This window comes from Pseudorca crassidens, chromosome 4, assembly GCF_039906515.1.
Source record: "Pseudorca crassidens isolate mPseCra1 chromosome 4, mPseCra1.hap1, whole genome shotgun sequence".
Lineage (NCBI taxonomy): Eukaryota > Metazoa > Chordata > Mammalia > Artiodactyla > Delphinidae > Pseudorca > Pseudorca crassidens.
The window spans coordinates 121,764,540-121,779,785 of record NC_090299.1 but is presented as its reverse complement, the minus strand read 5'-3'; the positions used below and the strand labels follow the sequence as shown (position 1 = coordinate 121,779,785).

Below are 15,246 nucleotides of genomic sequence, written 5' to 3'. Positions count from 1 at the left end.
CCTGAGTACGTGTGCCTATCATACATTTACTACATTGTACTTTAATGGGTTTTGTCTTTCTTATCATTCATTCACTTACTCATTAGTTTACTCCATGGTTTATAAATAAAATCAAAAAACAACATTTTGAAAATATATAAACAACAATTTAGTATACATAATAACTGAAGAGTTCTGTAACTAAGATGAAAAAATACAGGTAAGCCAAAAGTTAGGGTAGCAGTGGATAAGGGCAGATAACTCAGATAAGAAAGAATAAAGTATGAATAAATATGATAATGCTCAAACTCATTAAAAATAACAAATGCAAAATAAAAATAATTACCTCTTGTTTTCACCTCTAATGTTTGCTAAAACTTTTAAGTGATATTATGCAGGGTTAATAAAGGGTGTGGTATGGATGTACACTGTCCAAAAGGCACTTTTGGCAATATTTATCTAACAGTAAATTGTTCATGTTCAAAACCTAGAAACCTACCCTCAGATCACCTTTGAGAAGGCACAGTGAGGGTGGTGCTTACCACCCAAGGGGGACTGCAAGACCAGTGTGGCTGATGGTGGTACTTCTGAGGTGAATGATTCTCATATACAGGAAAATGAGAAGTTGATAATTAGATACATCAGTGACATTTCTGAATAAAGAGAGACAAAGATAAAATCTTATAGCAGCAACAAGAGAAGAAAAACTGAGAACATATAAAGGAAAAATTATTTGACAACAGACTTCTCAATGGCAACAACAGAGGTCAGAAGTTAATGAAGTAATATCGTGAAAGTTACAGAAGAAAACAACTGCCTACCTAGAATTTTCTACTCAGATAAGCTATTTTTTTTTAATGTATTTATTTATTTTTGGCCGCACTGGGTCTTTGTTGCTGGACACGGGCTTTCTCTAGTTGCAGTGAACGGGGGTTACTCTTCATTGCGGTGTGTGAGCTTCTCATTGTGGTGTCTTCTTTTGTTGCAGAGCACAGGCTCTAGCTGCGCGAGCTCTGTAGTTGTGGCGCACAGGCTTAGTTGCTCCGTGACATGTGGGATCTTCCCGGACTAGGGCTCGAAACTGTGTCACCTGCACTGGTGGCTCTTAACCACTGAGCCACCAGGGAAGCCCCAGGTAAACTATTTTACAGGAGGAATGTTGGATCAGTCAGGGTTCTCCAGAGAAGCAAAAACGAATAGTTGAAATAGATAGATAGAGACAGAGATAGAGATGGGGGGAGAGAAGATAGACAGGGAAAGAGGGGGAGAGAGATAAGGAAAGAGAGAGGGAGAGACAGGGAAAGAGAGAAGAGAGGGAGAGATTTATTTTGAGGAATTGGCTCATGTGGGGGTCAGTCAGTCTGGAATTTGTAGGGCTGGCTGGAAGGCTAGAAATTTCTACAGGAGTCAATGTCACAGTCTTGAGTTGGAAAGCAGTCTAGAAGTAGAATTACTTCTTCCTGGGAGGACATCAGTCTTTTCTCTTAAGACCTTCAACTGATCAGAGAAGACCCACTCACATTATGGAAGATTATTTGCTTTGCCCAAATACTACTGAGTTACATGTTAATCATATCTAAAAAACACCTTTACAGCAATATCTAGACTGGTGTTTGACCAAAAATTAGGTACCATAGCCTAGCCAAGTTGACACATAAAATTAACTAGCACAAGCATAAAATAAGACCAAGACAGTTAGATAATTTACTTCTTACAAACTATCACTGAAAGAATTACTAAAGGGAACAACTGTTTTCTGATACTAAATACAATGACCAACCCTCCCCTTGAAAGCAAGTGCTGCAAAAAAATAAAAACATAACCTCTTAAATACATTTTAAAAATTGACAGTAAAGAAGTTAAAAAATTAAGTGATGTCAGGAACCCAGAGCATATGCAGCATACTGAATTTGGCTTTGGCCTTCAGTGTATTTACCAAACCCTGGTGTCCTTGAACTTTTCTTTTAATGATTTTGTGGAACTCTGGGGACAGAAGACAAGACCAGGGCCCTTGGGGATGGGAGCAGGTTGGAGAGGGAGAGTCTTGCAGGACTTCCACCAATAAGATTAGATCCACAAAACTTTCAGTGTAAGAGGGAGCTAGAAATAAACCCCTGCCTCCCCAGTGAAATTTTATGACTTGAAACCTAGTGCAGAACAGAGGGGTAAAAATCTCCTTTGAGAATTCTTAAACATAAGCCAAACTTCACACTAGTTTGTAGCCTATATTCACAGTATAGGATGATGTGAAATTTCTTTTTACCTATTTTGATTTATTTTGTATGGCCACCTGTTCTCCTGCCCCTACGTGAAAATTCAGGAAGCTCCTACCACCTCCACAATCACTAGCAACCAATTAAAGTTCTTTCTGTGACCTTAAGTCACAAAACAGTCTCAATTTAATAACTAGAATATAAATGTCTTTAGAAGAATCAAAGTGTAAACTTGAGTTAAAGTTCAGGTGGGGAAAAGAATCTGAAAAAGAATGAATATATGTATGTATGACTGAATCACTATGCTGTACACCTGAAACTAACACATGACTGTAAAGCAATTCTACTCCAATAAAATTAAAAATAAATAAATAAATAGGTATAATTTAAGGCAAAAAAAATAAAAAATAAAGGTCAGGTGGAGCACATGCTGTAAGTCAGAAGTCGCTGGCTGCTTCTCTCGCTCTTCCTCATATTGCTAATATGAGTTTCTGAACCATCTCGGTGCACCTGGGGGGAAAGGAGGGGATGGGAGAAGATTGGGAACATTCTCACTGGACAGGCACCATCGCAGTGATGTAGCGTCAGTGCTCTTCCGCCTGGGCAGTTGTTTAGAAACCACCTTCTATCACTAGTGTTTTTGTGGCTTTTTTGGAGAAAACTTCCATCTTCTAATCTGAGGCTACCTTAACAGACATAACCATATCCCTCGTCAGACTGTTCACTTACTGCTTCCTTGCCTCCTGAAAAGCTAACAGCGCTCAGACCTCTCCCTCTGGCCTTAGTGGGCAGGACCTAAAACAGCTCCACACCAGCTGTCTCCACCCCAGAGGACCACGGGCCCCACAAACTCCAGGAACGGCTTATCTTCACCCTAGAAACCCCTTCTTTCTTCCACCGTCCATCATTCCTGCTCTAGATTTTTCAGGTGAGAGACAAACTTGAGTCTGTTAGCCCTGAACCGCAGGGGTTAATACTCAGTTCCCTGACTGGTGAAGTGCAGGCACCCCACCTGGGGGTAACCCACAAATCCACAGCAGCTCTCTCCAAATTATCAACCCTTTTATCTCCAATTTAGAAACCTTTATACTTCTGACAAGGTGGGTAAAGTTCAGTAGAAAAATCAAACTGCTTTTCAGTTCCCTCCTTTGTAAATAATCCTGCACAGGATCCCTCTGGTATATATCCTAGTAACTCAGCCCTAACTTCCATTTTCATTTCTTGTTACAAATGCTTACTAATCTCCCTCTCCACATCTTCGTTTATATTCTTCACTTCTCCTGAATCACTATCGTTCTTCCCCCACTTGCATATCCAAATCTGAGCCCTCCTGTGAGGTTCAGCTCAAGTTCCCCGACTACTCTAGATTCTCCCACGTTCTCTTCTGAAGGTCTGCTCTCCCTGTGGTCCTCATGTCATCAATACGTGGAGTTTACTCTTGGAATTTCTGTTTCAGGGAAGACAAATGCAAAGTCACCTTAATGAGACATGAGACAGTGGGAGTCTATGGCTTACACACTTGATTGTATCTGAAATGTATCTTTTAAATGTTCTAACCCAGAGGGTTGACGATGAGTCCAGAAAAAGTAGGTAAAAGAGAGGTAAATGTTAAGCACACAAATTCAGGCCCAGGCTGTAAAAGAGAAGTGGGAACAGCCTTCAGGTACTTCCCTCCCAGTGAACGGCAGAGTAATGCAGAGCACTGTGAGTCAGCAGGCCTTCACAGTTCTGTTCTACTGGCAAGAGCATCTTTATTACAGAGAAGATCCATCCGGCTATTTTAATCTGGTACCACTAAACATTAACATTATCTCATTCCCTTCTTTAAAAATCAACATTTCTCTGTAAACTTTCCCAGACTGATTTGGCTTTCTCCATAGTGTGCCTGAGCGGAGAAGGCAAGCTGGACACGAAGCCTTAAGAATTCAGTTCCTGTGACAGTTACGGTTTTTCACTATAACCTGGTAATTGGCATTCAGTTTGATACATCAAAAGAAAGAGCTTGCTTAATGTAAGCCTGAAGATAAAATAATTTAAGTATGGAATGCCATCTGTTGAAGATTCTTAGGAGCCAGACAGCTGGGCTTCTTTTGGTCAAATAACTATACTACAGTGTGTGGCCATACTCTCAATACTTGACCTTCGGAATGTAATTATTGAGTCTGGCCTTCTTCCATATTTTTTTTTCCTATATTTCCACATATGTTTCCATAGTTTTCTGTACTCTGGTCTGGACTGAGTATCTATTTCTTTTCCAGTATTAAACTTTAAAAATTATTGTAATTTCATAATATGATTTTTTAATTTATTTATTATTGAGATATAATTGACTATATACTATTGTATTAGTTTTAGATATACAACATAATTTGATATATGTATGTATTGTGAACTGATTATGAGAATAAATTTAGTTAACATACATCACCACACATATTTATAAATTTTTTCCTTGTGATGAGAACTTTTATGATCTACTCTGTTAGCAACTTTCAAATATACAATATAATATTGTTAACTACAGTCACCATGCCGTACATAAATCCCCAGGCTTTATTATCTTATAACTGGAAGTTTGTACCTTTTAACCCCCTTCACCCACGTCACCTGCCCCACTCCACCCCCAGCTCCGGCACCCACCGATCTCTTCTCTGTATATTATATGCGCTATTATTGTCGACTCAGCTGGACTGCAAGTTTTCTCGTGACAACAGCTCCATCTCATTCTTTCCTTTTTTCTATCAACGACCATTTATTGTGTACCATCTACATTCCAGGAAATGTGCTAGTAACTGGAAAGGCGGTAGGGAGCAAAATAGACCGTGTCTGCAGGGTACAGACATTAATCATATAATCAAAAAATATGTAATTATAATATAAAGAGAAGCTGTGCTAGAATATAAACTGGGACCTGATTTAATGTGCTTGGGGAGGGAATCGTCAGAAAACACCTCCATGAAAAAGTGACCTATAACCTGAGCTCTGAAGGATGAGTTAGGACATTATCTAGGTGAATATGTGAGTGTGGGAAGAGAAGAGGATAGAGAGCCATCAAATGTTCTGTGCAGAAGGGAAAATGCATGACGTGCCTATGAAGGGAAGCATGGTGGGCTCAGGGAAAGGAGGAGAAGGAGGAAGAAAGAGGAGGAGGAAGAGAAGGGGAAGAAATAGTTGGTGTAAAGAATGAGCACAGGGCTGCCCTGGTGGCGCAGTGGTTGAGAGTCCGCCTGCCGATGCAGGGGACACGGGCTCGTGCCCTGGTCCGGGAAGATCCCACATGCAGCGCAGCGGCTGCGCCCGTGAGCCATGGCCTCTGAGCCTGCGCGTCCGGAGCCTGTGCTCCGCAACGGGAGAGGCTGCAGCAGTGAGAGGCCCGCGTACCGGAAAAAAAAGGAATGAGCACAAAGATTAAAGAGAATTACTGGAGCTCAGGCCACAGGGGAAAGGAGGGCAGGTCATGAAGGGCCTGGGAGACCATAACAAGGATTTGGTCTCCGGCCAAAGAGCCATGGAAAGTCATCGAAAGATTTTAGGCAGGGAGTTGAGATAACCAAATCTGTCTTTCTATAGTTGAACAAGTTCCATCTCATGCCTATATGTATGAATTTTACTAGGCTTCTTCTGAGCCAAGGACTACTTTTTTGGCTTACAAAGCCAACTTTGTGCAGTGAAACAGTTTCTACTAGAGACCAGTAAGGAGCTAGTAAGTTTCTTTGAATGAACAGTCACCACTTAGAAGAGGAGAGTATTAAGATTAAGTGTGCCCTTCTATATGCGGAATATTTCAAAACATTCACTTCTAAAAACATTCAAGTATAAAGGGGAGCTAGAAAACTCACTTACTTGAATTCAACATTCTTAAATAGACTAAGCTGTCTACTAAAAGCTGATGGACCAGAAAATGTAGCTGTAAATATATATATATATTACTTATTATATATATATATAAAATAAATAATAAAACAGTAAGTAAAATCAATAGCTCTCTTTACCTGTATATTAGCCAGCTTAAGACTTATGACATTATATTTTAAGACTTTAAAGTACAGTGATTATTTGGCTCTCATTTTTTTCATGACACTTGCAAATTATCATTAACCACCAGTTCAGGGGATCAATTTTAACTTTAAAAATAGATGTTGATTCACTTACAGAGCACTACTTATTTTAAGTTTTAGTTACTGTAGTGCTTAGAGTTATACATACTAATTATAATGTGCAATAGTATTTCTCTATGCTATTTATCTTGTCACTTATTTAAATAGAGGAAATTGCTGGGATGAATTTTTTTAATTGATAGACTAATAAAAGAACTTAAAGACAAAGGTCTTCTCTTAAATCTGATATACAAATAAAAGCATGTTCTTCTACTAATTAAGCAATACTTTTAGAATCAAGCTTCCTAGAAAAGATGGGATACTCTTCACCAAAGTAGTACTTTGTAGTTAGAAAATAACCTATAGGTCATTACTAAAAGTGAAAGCTACGGGATAGTTAAGAACAAAAATAAGGGACTTCCCTGGTGGTGCAGTGGTTAAGAATCCACGTGCCAATGCAGGGGACACGAGTTCGATCCTTGGTCTGGGAAGATCCCACATGCTGTGGAGCAACTAAGCCCATGCACCACAACTACCTACTGAACCTGCGCTCTAGAGCCGTCGAGCCACAACTACTGAGCCTGCGTGCTACAACTACTGAAGCCCGCATGCCTAGAGCCCGTGTTCCTCAACAAGAGAAGCCACCACAATGAGAAGCCCACGCACCACAATGAAGAGTAGCCCATGCTTGCTGCAACTAGAGAAAGCCTGAGCACAGCAACAAAGACCCAACACAACCCAAAAAAATTTTTTTTAAAAAAAGAACAAAAATAAGCACAAAATCATGACCTTCATCAAACATGGAGTCAGTAATTTTCTCAAAAACAGAGACAGACCAAAAACTATGGGATATCAATATCAATTTCTTATTGATTATTGATATTTATGGTGTCCTTCCTATATTCCTTTTGTGAGAATATAGAACCTTATTCACCAAATAGATGATATTGTACTCTTTATTTTCCACACAAATCTGGGTAACTAAGCTGCATTGGCTGAAAGGAGTAGGATGAATATTTTGAATTTGTCTATCTCATACTGACAACTAAAACAGTTCTTAAGAAAAATGTACCTATTTTGGAAGATTCCACTGAATTCTATTTATTCAACTGAAAAGAGTAAATAAATCAACAGAATAATTATTATCTCAAATAGGCTTATATAGGAAGTCACAATGAGAGATCATTTCTATCTTATTTAGTTGAATCAATGGAACTTACATTTATCTTAGCTTTGTCTTTAGTTTTTTTTAAAAAAACCATAATCATGGGAAGGGTTTTTTTTTATATATAAATTTATTTATTACTTAGTTTTGGCTGTGTTGGGTCTTTGTTGCTGCGCATGGGCTTTCTCTAGTTGCAGCAAGTTGGGGCCACTTTTTGTTGCGGTGTGAGGGCTTCTCATCGCGGTGGTTTCTCTTGTGGAGCACGGGCTCTAGGCACATGGGCTTTAGTAGTTTTGGCACATGGGCTCAGTAGTTGTGGCACGTGGGCTCAGTAGTTGTGGCAAACGGGCTTAGCTGCTCCTCGGCATGTGGGATCTTCCCTGACCAGGGCTCAAACCTGTGTCCCCTGAATTGGCAGGCAGATTCTTAACCGTTGTGCCACCAGGGAAGTCCCATGGAAAGAGCTTTGAAAGGGAAATTCGAGAAGTAAAAGTGTCAGGAGTACTACTAACTCCTTGAGCAAATCACTAAGTCTCTTAGAGTTTTCAGTCTCTTAATTTACGATGGGCATAAAAACATCTGCCTTGCTTATGTCATATGTTGATGTAAGGCTCAAATAGGCAATATATGGAAAAGATGTCAAAAAGTATTATCTGAGATGGAACAGTATAGGGACAGATCACAGGTCTAAGATGGGGTTCAAGTCCTATTATGCCATTTACCAACTGTGTACCTTTAGGGAAGTCACTAAATCCCTTTCTGCCTCAATTTCTTCCTCCACTAAATGAGGGAGCTGATCTGTAAGGTCCCTTCCATCTCCAAGAGTCTGTGATCTTATACTGGAAAAACTAATGAGAAAACCCTCTAACATGCTTTTGTTTCCCATGAAAGTGACATACACTGATTAGGTGCTCATGATTAATTTTAGTCTCTGTCTTGCAAATGAAAGAAAGTCACTTTTTGGGGGCATGAGCAAGTTCACATCCCATATGAAATAAGGTGTGGTATTAATTTGTTAACTATATATCAGAATGCTCTGAATGTAGGAAAGCGACAATCATGAAGAATTATGAGAATCATTACAAGGTATGAATACTGAGTGTAAAACTAACATTAGAAAAGAATCTGCCCTTGAGATAAAAACAGACTTTGTGCTACATTACTTACAATCCCTGTTAAAATCCACACACTCTGAACAAACAAGAGATTACAACTAAACACAGAGGCAGGGCTGGTTTAACTCATTCAGTTGCCCTTTTAATTCCTTGTTTTTCCATGGTATTCAACCTGGCTTTTATGTGCACCACAACTAAACCCAGGACAGGCAATAAGCGAGGCAACGTAAGGTCTATTGTCAGATATATGACAGCAAGCAGGAATTTTTGTCTGTCTTATACACTGATGTATCCCAAACACCGATAGCACTGCTTGGTTCATATCTGTGGAAACAATGAACTTGCTTCCATTTTCTGCCTTTCTTTTCAGAACTTTTGACTTTTCTGTATATCATTAACATGAGATAAATCACAAAAATTTAACCACAGGTAGCCCTAGCAAAAGAGGTAACTGGGCAATAATAAATGACCCACACAAATGCTTGAAACCTGTCACCTTAAAATAATTTGAATTAGAAGTAATGTTTGTTGCAGAGTAAAATTACTAAATATATAGGACAACACAAAACCTAAAAATTACTCCTTTTATTTACTAAAGAGACTACTTCACACAATGTAGAAAAAAATCAACCTGTAGTTCAAAAAGTGGGATTAAAAATACATGAAAAAGAGCTATTAATAAATAAGCTTCTTGTGTTTCCTCCTTTTAAAACTCAAAACAGTGTGGTCTGCCTCGTGCCCACATCAAAAGAACCCACTAACTGAGAATAACAGAAACGAAGGCTTAAGTCGATCTCTCTCTCCTGGTGCCGAAACCCGTTATACAAAAATGTTCTTTGAACCAACAACACACTTAGAAAGCCAGAAACAGAACAGGAAGATAAACCCACAAGAGAAAACAACTAGGACATCGCCATACACCCTCCAGTTTTCTCCAAAACGTTTTTCTTCCCAGATGAACACAGTAAGTCCAAAAGCTCTATTTTTAATGCACGAGTCTTGGTTGTGGCACAAACAGATCAATGGAAAATCTCGTCTTCATGAACACTTGAGGCTATAACACAAAGTATGTAAGCTTATAAAATAGCATGTCTAATATAGGAAGCCTCAAAATGAAAGCACGAAGGAACCAATGAGAAAATGAATGAATGTCTCTAAGAGAGAATTTTAGAGTATTTCAAGAAGTGATAATGTATAAATTGGCTATCAATTCTCAATCTTCTCCTCTACTATATAACTATGTACAACTATATGCGTGTGTGTGTGTGTGTGTGTGTGTGTGTATTTAGTTTGTATACTTGTATACCTAGAAAAGAGCTGGCACAGTTACACTGGAGAGGGAATTTGGGAGAATTCTGGGGAAAGTGGGGGTAGGCCCTAGTGTCCCCGCCATGCTGCGATAGGGAAAGAGGATTTTAAATGAAGGTTTGCTCTGTGTTATCAATGATACTGCCTTGCAATTTCTTAAGAGGATGCAATAAGGATTTAAATCACTTTCCAATTATTTCTAAAGGTCATTTATTCATTTATTCCACATATATTTATTGACAGAGGCAATTTCTTGAGACTATGTTTACACTGACAGGCTCTGTAGACACAGGCCTTTATAGTGAAAGCAAGAAAGCCCAGCCTTTTATAGGTTCAACAAAGACACAGATCCAGAAGAGGAAAACCATATTTCAATACAGCTCCTTGTTCTATTCTTTGAGAACATCAACAGTTAAACTGACTTTTATGGCATGGCCTAGAAGCCTAACTATTATGTACAAAATAGAAAATGTGTCCATAGTTGTAGTCAACCAACAGATGAACAACTCAACTGTTCAAATTGGAGACTACCTGTTCACTAGGCAACTTTTTCCCATAGTTAATCATGATACTGTTTCATTCTCTTCTAAAGGTTAAAGTAAAGCATTACCAGCTCTTATGACTTTCTCATGAGTTGTGATTAGGTGCAACCACATTCTCAGCACTGTAAGACTGAGAATGTTTTCACCCTAAATGCAGCAACATCGAAATTGTCAACAATAATAACCCAAGGTTACTTCCATTATGAAGTTGGTCTTTGCTTTAAAAAAAATACCATACTTCCATAGATAATAACCTACTTAAAGTGTTCTCCCTGATTAAGAATGGCATTTGTCTAATGCCCGTGCCAGGAGTGGAAGCCTGTGGCTGACTGAAGCCAGCACAGCAACAGAAATATCTCCTAAAAACACAATACAGTATAGCTCATTCTTCAAGGTCATCCAGGGGAAACTTGAGGATGAGTGTGTTGATGTCTTTTAAAAACAATCTGCTAAATGCTTTTAGATCCTGTGCCCTGATTACTGGCTGACCTATATACTTTTGGCAATGCTAGTGCCCTGGAGGGCCTGACCATTTAAATAGCTAAGGTCCTCAGTTTAGATGAATTTTGAAAAAGCCAAGATAAGTAGACTAATTTCCTAAAAATGTATTTTCTTCTGATCTTTGAAATGTTAAAAGGGCCACACATCAGTGGATTATTTTGACCAAGGAAAGTTTTGCCTTGTAAAGACTGCCATTGTAAACGACTAATCCCCCAGACAGTCATACATGCCAGGTGAAGTACACTTACCAGGTAAGAAGCAACGACTCTTTACCTAATGGGGCTCGTTGAGAAGGCAAACTAACTCGGTAGATCGGATTCCCTGTGTAATTTATTGTTTGTTGCTAATGAACGTTGTCGTTGCAAAGGATGTTGTACAGATCCAATGAGACAACGTACAGAACTGTCTAGTGTAGCACCTGACATCATCATCATCACAACAGAAACACATTCCAACCATGCTCAGAGCAGGTGTTTTAAGAAGAAATATAATCTTGAGGAGATCTCTGCACTCTCATTCTCAATGAAGCACTATTCACAATTACCAGGTTGCAGAAAAAACCTAAATGTCTATCAACAGATGGATGTAAAAAGAAGATGTGGCATATACCTACAATGGAACATTATTCAGCCTTGACAAAAAGAAGGACTTTCTGCAACACAGGACAATATGGATGAACCTGGAGGGCATGACGTTAAGTGAACTAAGCCGGCCACAGAAGGACAGATACTACATATTTCGCTCATATGAAAGATCTAAAATAGGCAAGTTCATAAGATCCAAGAGTTGAAAGCTGGTTGCCAGGGGCCAGCGAGTAGGGAGAAATGGCAAGTTGTTAGTCAATGAGCATAAAGTTTCAGTTAAGCAAGATGAATAATAAACCCTAGATCTGCTGTACAACATTGTACCTCTTGTCACCGATAATGTACTGTACACTGAAATATGTGTCAAAGGGCAGATCTCAGGTTAAATGTTCTTACTACAATAAATAAAATAAAATATTCTGTAAAAGTAAAAAAGCAAAAGGAAAAAAATTTTTCTTTTTCTTTGCAGCCTCATTTTTGGGCAAAATACCTGTAATATCTCCATAGGATTATAATGTAATATTATACACTTGAAATTTTATAACCAGATGTTGGTTATAAAATACCAAATATTGTAACCAAGTATTTCAAACTTTTTTTTTGTTAACAACAAACTAATAGGAAGAGGAAGTAACCTCTTAAATATTGATTATTTCTGAAAGATTGTTTGCCCATTGGACTTTTTTGGCAGATACACAATTACCATATTAGAGAACTAAAAGGAGCTTTAGGTATCATTTCAAAAACAAGGAAACTAAGACACAAAGAGATTAAGGGAATGCCAGACCTAGTACCAGAAAGGGATTTCTTTGGACGTCCGTACAATGCTCTTTACACTAGTAGGGTGTATTTGTATGTTGAAATGATGACTGAGGCCAATGAAGGTCATAAGACCAAGAGGAGGCAAAGCTGGGAATCAGATCCGGTCCTAACCTACAAAGCCCGGCTCTTTTCAGCATGCCTTGCTGCCTTATGGAATGTGAAGTGAGTCCTGCAACACCCCTGCCAAGGGAAAACCAATTCAGCTAATTTTCTGGCTCTTATGCAGAAGCTGTTGATTCCAAGCTCACATACCTGTGGTGGAGTCGATGGTGAAAAGGAATGACAGGTCTCCGAGGACAAGCTCATAAGCCACTGTTCCATACATCCCGGAATCCCTGTCTGAGGCAAGAACATTGATGATCTCAGTGCCTGGCTGGGTCTGGCCACTAATGCTCGTCACATAGGTTGACGGGTTAAACACGGGTTCATTATCATTCACATCCTCCAGTTCCACACGAACAAAAGCTTGGGCGCTGAGTCCACCCTGTTGGATGGATGAGAAGTGGTTACAAATGGGTCTCACCTGAACACTGGGATGCAGAATAACTGAGAAGGATCCTAGAATAGACTTTTGAAACAACAAATTATATATATATATATATATATATATATATATATATATATATATATATATTCACTTTAAATATATATTAATTTTACTTTTAACCTTGAGCTATGAGTTCATGGTATCTATACTCCAATGCTGATTCTTAAATAGGAATGAGATTACCACTTAAAGCTCCTAAGAGGCAATAATTTCAGAGTGGAGGCCAAAGATATTCAAGGAAAGTTTCCCTGATGTCCAAAGAGTGAAAAAAAAGAACCACTTTCATCCCACAGATAATCTTTAACTGCTAAGGAGAAAGGGTAAGGGAGTATTGGAGGGGGGTGCAAGAAAAGACTGACCCATATGAGGGAGATAGACTTCAGTTATTTGGAGGAAAATTGTAACAGAGGAAAGAGCAAGTGCAAAGGCCCTGAGACAGGAGTGCAGTACATCCCAGGCCTGTTCAGGGAACAGCAAGGAAACGAGTAGGGTGATATCAAACGGGCAGGGACAGTTCACAGAGGGCTCTGTGGGCCTCTGAGAGGACCGTGGCTCTGACCCATTTGAGGGCTTTGAGCAGAGGAGTAGGTTGATTACCCTGAAGGGCAGTAAGGTTGGAAGGAGGGAGACCTTCTTCCCTCCTTAAACACTCCTTGAACCCTCCTCCTCCTGGAGAAGCCAGGAGATCTGGATCTGACATCTGGTCCTGCTGGCCTCTGGGACCACAGCTAGGAAGCCAGAAAATCATCAAGGCCAGAGCAGAAGGTAGCAGTGAAGGTACTTTTCCTACAGACTTGGGGCCAGATTTGTTTTGGGGTTCTTAATTTTCCATGTATTAGATAAGAAATATAGTGTATAAAACAGTGAGAAGTGGATCCCATACTGGCTTTTTGTGTGTGTTTCCTCCATCTAAAAATAAGGAGCAGGAGAGAGAGCACAATAGAAGAAGATAATCCTCTGCAAGTTTTACTTTTCTAAAGTAAAGCATATGTTCCTACTTAAAGCACCATTTTCTATTACTATCTGGTACACTTTGATACTATCATCTTGGACAAAAATCCTTGGTAAGTCACAACAGCCTGAGTTTTCTCACTTACTTATCCTCCCTCCCTCTCTCTCTCTGTCTCCCCACATTCCCCCTCCCCAACTGTGGCAGCATGCACTGAGCAAAGAGGAAACCCAAAGGCAGTGAAGAAGATTTGGCACAGGACAAAGAGAGCACGCTGCTGTGGGCTCTGGAGGGAGCACGAGCTGAGGGTGATGAAGGGCAAGAGAGAGAGCATCATTTCATATTGTTTGGGATGAAGTTAACCATGAATCCAGAAATGCCTCTCATGCGCTGAGGGCCCATGTACCCGAGACACTGGGGACTAAAACAGAATTGAGAAAGACTAAAAAATAGTGTGATTTTCCATGTTCTAAGCTGAATAAAGTGCCAGGCCTATGCCAGTTCTAAATTAACACAGTAAAAATAAAAACAGTGGCAGTTCCATCCAGTCTGTATCCTTAAAATGCAGACTGGCGCTGTGTCTTTAGTAAAGCTAAGTAACCTGTGGGTCCTCAGGTGGAGTGGAGCGGAGCGAGGGGGCTGCAAGCTGACTCCTAGCAGACGGGAAAGGCTGTGCCTGCTGATTCTCCAAACTGGATTCCTTCTCAGGTTTGCTTTCCTTTTATCCTTACTTTCCTCTTTCTTTTAAATTTCTCCACAAGTTCAAGAAGTCATTTAGGTTTGGGGTGCGGGGGCGGGGGTGCTGAGAAAGCAGGTAAGAGAAGAAATGAGAGAGTGGGGAACACGTGAAGAAATGAAGATCACTCTACCTTAAGACCTTTAAGAACAAAGATGTTCATTCCTGGGCTATCCATGAAGACCCTCAATCAGTCCATGTCACCAAAAACAAGCAAAATATTAAATGGACAAAGTGAAGAGCTTGTTGTCACAGATTAGTGAATCTTTTTGCAGGAACAGTATTATACATAGATTCAGTCTTCCTTTTTATGAATCCAATTTTTATCTGTTAAATGTATCAGTGAGGGCACTTTCCTCTTATAATAACCATTTGTGAATGAATGTTAAGTGTGCTTCACGTGTATTTTCACCTTCGATTGTTATAATCTCCCTTTCTAAAGATTTTTATGGTTTCCCCCACTTTTACAACTAGAAAACCAAAGCACAGAGAGCCTATGTGACTTGTCCAAAGTAAGTGAGACTATAAATAGCAGATCTGCAACTGGAACAGAGATTAATCTGTCCCCAAAGCCCCTGTGACTTCTTTTAAATTAGACCTCTAAATTATTGCTATGGTATAAATTCTACCTTTCACGAAGGACTTGTTTAAAGACTATGCTATGGGCAATGCCAACCACGGACTCCAT

At 39.5% G+C, this 15,246-nt stretch overlaps 1 protein-coding gene across 1 annotated transcript in view; it reads right to left on the bottom strand.

The window, feature by feature from the left end:
- DCHS2 (dachsous cadherin-related 2) overlaps positions 1 to 15,246 on the bottom strand; it is a 134,650-nt gene extending 119,404 nt beyond the window's left edge. The window contains exons 1-3 of the mRNA XM_067734645.1: positions 15,188 to 15,246; positions 13,433 to 13,601; positions 12,579 to 12,810 (exon numbers count right to left, since the gene is read on the bottom strand). Of these exons, the coding sequence (XP_067590746.1) occupies positions 12,579 to 12,810; positions 13,433 to 13,601; positions 15,188 to 15,246 (460 nt within the window). The remainder of the gene's footprint in view (positions 1 to 12,578; positions 12,811 to 13,432; positions 13,602 to 15,187) is intronic.